This window comes from Hippocampus comes, unplaced genomic scaffold (assembly GCF_001891065.2).
Source record: "Hippocampus comes isolate QL1 unplaced genomic scaffold, H_comes_QL1_v1.1 scaffold90, whole genome shotgun sequence".
Taxonomy (NCBI): Eukaryota; Metazoa; Chordata; class Actinopteri; order Syngnathiformes; family Syngnathidae; genus Hippocampus; species Hippocampus comes.
The window spans coordinates 1,002,641-1,007,167 of record NW_017804912.1 but is presented as its reverse complement, the minus strand read 5'-3'; the positions used below and the strand labels follow the sequence as shown (position 1 = coordinate 1,007,167).

At 51.5% G+C, this 4,527-nt stretch overlaps 1 protein-coding gene across 1 annotated transcript; it reads left to right on the top strand.

Moving 5' to 3' along the window:
* Positions 1-43: 43 nt before the first annotated feature.
* Positions 44-2,234, top strand: LOC109525286 (forkhead box C1-A-like). The gene has a single exon (XM_019885688.1). The coding sequence runs from the start codon at positions 391-393 to the stop codon at positions 1,804-1,806; it is 1,416 nt and encodes a 471-aa protein (XP_019741247.1). The 5' UTR covers positions 44-390; the 3' UTR covers positions 1,807-2,234.
* The last annotated feature ends 2,293 nt before the right edge of the window (positions 2,235-4,527 follow it).

Here is a 4,527-nt window from a genome sequence, read left to right as displayed (position 1 = left end):
GGGGGGGGGGGGATTTTTCTTTGAAATGACCAAGCGGACTTTCCAGAGGCTGACTTGGCCCTCCAATTGGGTGAAGGAGCGCACATGTGCGTGGGGAGGAGCAGACCGAGCAGCCAAAAGGGAGGAAAAGCGTTCAAGCTCAAACAACACCCCCCTCCACCCCCAAAAATGTTTTTAGCTCTCTCTCTGTGGAGTCTCGCTCCTCCGACCTTACTTTGCGCTTTGCAAATGTTAACCGCCGGGGTCTGGACAGTCTCTGGTCCACTGCGGAGGGCTGTGGCCTGAACTGGACTGCGACCGACAGCGACCGGGGAAAGGCGACCAAAAAAAAAAAACCCCAAATAACAGCCACAACAACAACAGAAGTTGAGCGCAGCCAGATCGGCCGGGATGCAGGCGCGCTACTCGGTGTCCAGCCCCAACTCGTTGGGGGTCGTGCCGTACATCAGCAGCGAGCAGAGCTACTACCGGGCCGCCGGCGGCTACGCGGGGATGCCGGCGCCCGCGAGCATGTACTCGCACGCGGCTCACGAGCAGTACCAGGGCGGCATGGCGCGCGCCTACGGGCCGTACAGCCCTCAGCAGCAGCCCAAGGACATGGTCAAGCCGCCGTACAGCTACATCGCTCTCATCACCATGGCCATCCAGAACTCGGCGGAGAAGAAGATCACCCTCAACGGGATCTACCAGTTCATCATGGAGCGCTTCCCCTTCTACCGGGACAACAAGCAGGGCTGGCAGAACAGCATACGGCACAACCTGTCGCTCAACGAGTGCTTCGTCAAAGTGCCCCGCGACGACAAGAAGCCCGGCAAGGGCAGCTACTGGACCTTGGACCCGGATTCGTACAACATGTTCGAGAACGGCAGCTTCCTGAGGCGCAGGAGGCGCTTCAAGAAGAAAGATGCGCAGAAGGAGAAGGACGAGCGCGAGCGGGCCAAGGAGCCGCAGGCGGCGGGTCGCGCCTCGTCGGCTCGGGAGCCGCAGGACGCGCCGCCGGTGCACGGCTGCCAGCCCCTGCGCATCCAGGACATCAAGACGGAGAACGGGACCTGCACGCCGCCTCGAGCCGCGTCGCCGGCGCCGAACAACGCCGTTGCCAAAATGGAAAGTCCCGACAGCAGCAGCAGCGGCGGCGGCGGCGGCGGCAGCGCGTCCAGCGGGAGCCCGCGCAGCCGCTCGCTCGGCACGGACCTCTCCGAGCAGCAGCGGCGGCAGCAGCAGCAGCAGCAGCAGCACAGCCAGGCCTCCGCGCAGGGCTTCAGCGTGGACAACATCATGACGTCCCTGCGGGGGTCTCCCCACGAGGACCTCTCCCCGCCCCTCGTCGCCTCCTCTCGGACAGGTATGACCCCCTCGCTGGCGCTCGGCTATTCCCCCAACCAGGCGTCGTCCTACGCGTCCGGCACGTGCAGCCAGAGCGCCCCCAACTCCACCTATCACTGCAACCTGCAAGCCATGAGCCTCTACGCGGCGGAGCGAAGCCCCGGAGGCCACCTGGCGCCGTCGGGCGCCGCGGACGAGACTTTGACCGACTACTGCGGCGCGTCGCCGCCGGGCCACGCCAACCAGGAGGGCCAGCAGCAGGGCCAGCAGCAGGGGCGGCTCGCCTCCTGGTACGGCGACCTGAGCCACTTGGGAGCGGGCTACCCGTCCCAGCAGCAGAACTTCCACTCGGTCAGGGAGATGTTCGAGTCCCAGCGGATGGGGCTGAATGGGAATAACAGCTGTCAGATGGCCTTCCCGTCCACTCAGTCCATCTACCGCACCTCAGGAGCTTTCGTTTACGACTGCAGCAAGTTTTGACAGCTTGCAAAGCGCAACCGGCAACTGTACTTTCGGACGTGATCTTGAGGAGGTTTTTTTTCTTTTTTTTTCACTTGACATCCTGAATGCACAAATTAAAGAACGAGACGCAGATGATTTTGTCCAGGCGCGTGTCCAACACACGTAAGTTTATTCTCTTAATTTAAAAAAAAAGGGCGAAAAAATGGCTCGCGCTCTGAGCCTGCTGACGTTTGTAAATGATATCCTAATATATTTATTTTTAGAGAGCGATGAATGGGTTTCTTGGAAGCCAGACACGCAGACGTTTTTTTTTGTCCAATTTCTTGTCCCCATTAGGTACAAGCGGGACCTTTGTAGCCCAAACTGGTGATTTGATTTGTGTGCTTTGTCAACACATTTTTGAAGGCATTACATTTTTTGGGATGAATAAAGTGCCTCGGTTTTAATCGGAGTGATTTGTTAGTGCTAAAAAAATATATCGGACCTGGATGGAAACACATAACCAGTCAGGCAAGGAGTGCTCTCAATGAAATCAATTATTCAGGACCCAAATCCCAGTCTGCAACCCAAATTTCACGTTCCAAATGTTCCTTTGAGCTGGTGCAGGCAACCTCCGCGTGGGTCAAACGTGCACGAACGTCAACACGCGCGCGGCCGCAGTTGCTGCGGAGGCCCCAAAAAGGCCCAGTCAGCGATTTTTTCTCAGCCGTCACGACCGAGCTCGCCACAAGCAGCAACGCTTGGGCGCTCGCTTGTGCTTCGGCTCAAAAGCGAGCACCGACGGATGTCTCTCCGATTTGGTTGTGGCGGCTCGTTGGTTGTGAACGCCGTCACTTCAGCGCCACGTTTGAAAACGCCAAGCTGGCTCGTTTCGAAGAAAAAGGTCGTCGCTGTGATCGTCTTGTCGTCCCGAAAATTTGGACGCCGAGAGTCGGCCCGAGCGAGCGTCTGCAAACAAACGTGCTCGCAATTCGAAACGAGCCTCACTGTGATTGACTGCAGGAAGGCAGCTCGGGCCACGCGTGCGTTTGTTTGCCTTTTCCTTCTCTTTGCTTTTTTTTTTTTGCCGGCAGGTGCACGAGTGCATGCAGCCGATATTAGGAACCTTGTCTTTTCCACACGAAACACGTCACTTCAATTTTAAGTGAGTGATTCATGTGACGTTTTATTGTCAACCAGAACGCGCCAATTTGCTCTGTTCCCTGATAACACGCACACCTCATCCGATTTTATCGGCCCAATACATTCGGATCGACACGATCGAATTGCATCAAAGAAAATCACGTCTCAATGGAATTGCGACTCACGAAACTACAAAGGCATTAATAGCACAATATTTTTTTTAATGACAAACTAATATTAAGACCGCAATTAAAAACAACAACACAGGCGTCGATTTCTCTTTCCGCTTTACACGAACACCCGCATGAGGTGTGTTGGCCTGTTTGGTCACTAAGCGGGCAGAGTTGAACACTCCCTGAAAATAAAGACAAAAAAGATTAGAGTGCACTATTGCCACTTACATTATTGGCATACAAAAGTTAAAAAAAAAAACTCAAAATGAAGACGTTGCAAATGAGCTGCTCAATGGAACCAACTCTATTTGTTAAAAAAAAAATGCAAGAATGGAATTAAAAACCCAAAAAATATCACCTGATTTTTTTTACACTGGAATTTTTTTTTGTTGAATTTACAGCATTTTATTTTGTTAATTCGTTGCCCACAAGAAAATCATCTGAATTTAGAAACATCTTTGATGTATATGAGACTAATTTATTTCACGCAACCACATGACGAAATAAAACGGAGCAAATTCAACCCCTCCCCCACACACACACACACAAAACACAAAAAAAGGGAAAAGAAAAAAAATTGCTCAGTGTATCCAATCATTTGAAAAGGAGTGATCTAAAAGAATTTCATTTTCGTCACACGAAATCGAATTCTACACCATTCGGGACGATGGCTGGCTTCTGGAATATTTTTTGCACCACTCGAAATTTGTTGTGCGTCCAAATTGAGCGTTGTCGGGAGGGATTTGATTTCTTCGCATTGTTTATTTCCGCACCCAGGTTGACCCCACGCCCACACACCCACACACGCACACACACACACACACACACACACACACAAGTTGTGTGGAAAAGAAATTCATCCACTGCAAAAAGAAATGGTGTGCGCACTCCATCTGACTTCGTCAATATTTATAAATAAATAAAATCATCCTAATTTTTTGAAGATGTACGGTACTCCGAAAACGGCCAATTGCGTACAGATGATTGGATTTCGTGCACCCACTTGACGAAATCAAATCGGTTTTTTCCCCCCCTGTGCGCGATCAAATATTTTCTGATCCAAACAACGCCAATGAAATGCACCGCGAACGGCGTTATGAGAACTTCTCGTTCATTGTGTTTTTAGATTTGACGTTGCAGGTCGCTTATTGGTGAATAAATCGCTCTTTCTTCCACATGACCAGCATGGGACGAAACTCCCCCGAATGTCCTTCCCATGCATGCCGAATTGGAGCAAAAAAGAGCACCGGGACGGCAAAGCAGCTCACAAAGCCTTTTGAAAGGCTGCATTCCAAAATACTAAAGGCGTTTACGTGTTCATGGTATACCTTAAAAAAATAATTAAGAAAGAAAAATAAAATACAATAAAGTCAATCAGTGCGACGAACTTTCCAGCCGGTCCGGATGAGTTTCATTAGTAGGCTACATTTTTTTTTGTGTGTGT

What these genes read in the sequence shown, in the direction of transcription:
- LOC109525286 (XM_019885688.1), top strand. Translation starts at nt 391, where the DNA reads ATGCAGGCGCGCTACTCGGTGTCCAGCCCCAACTCGTTGGGGGTCGTG.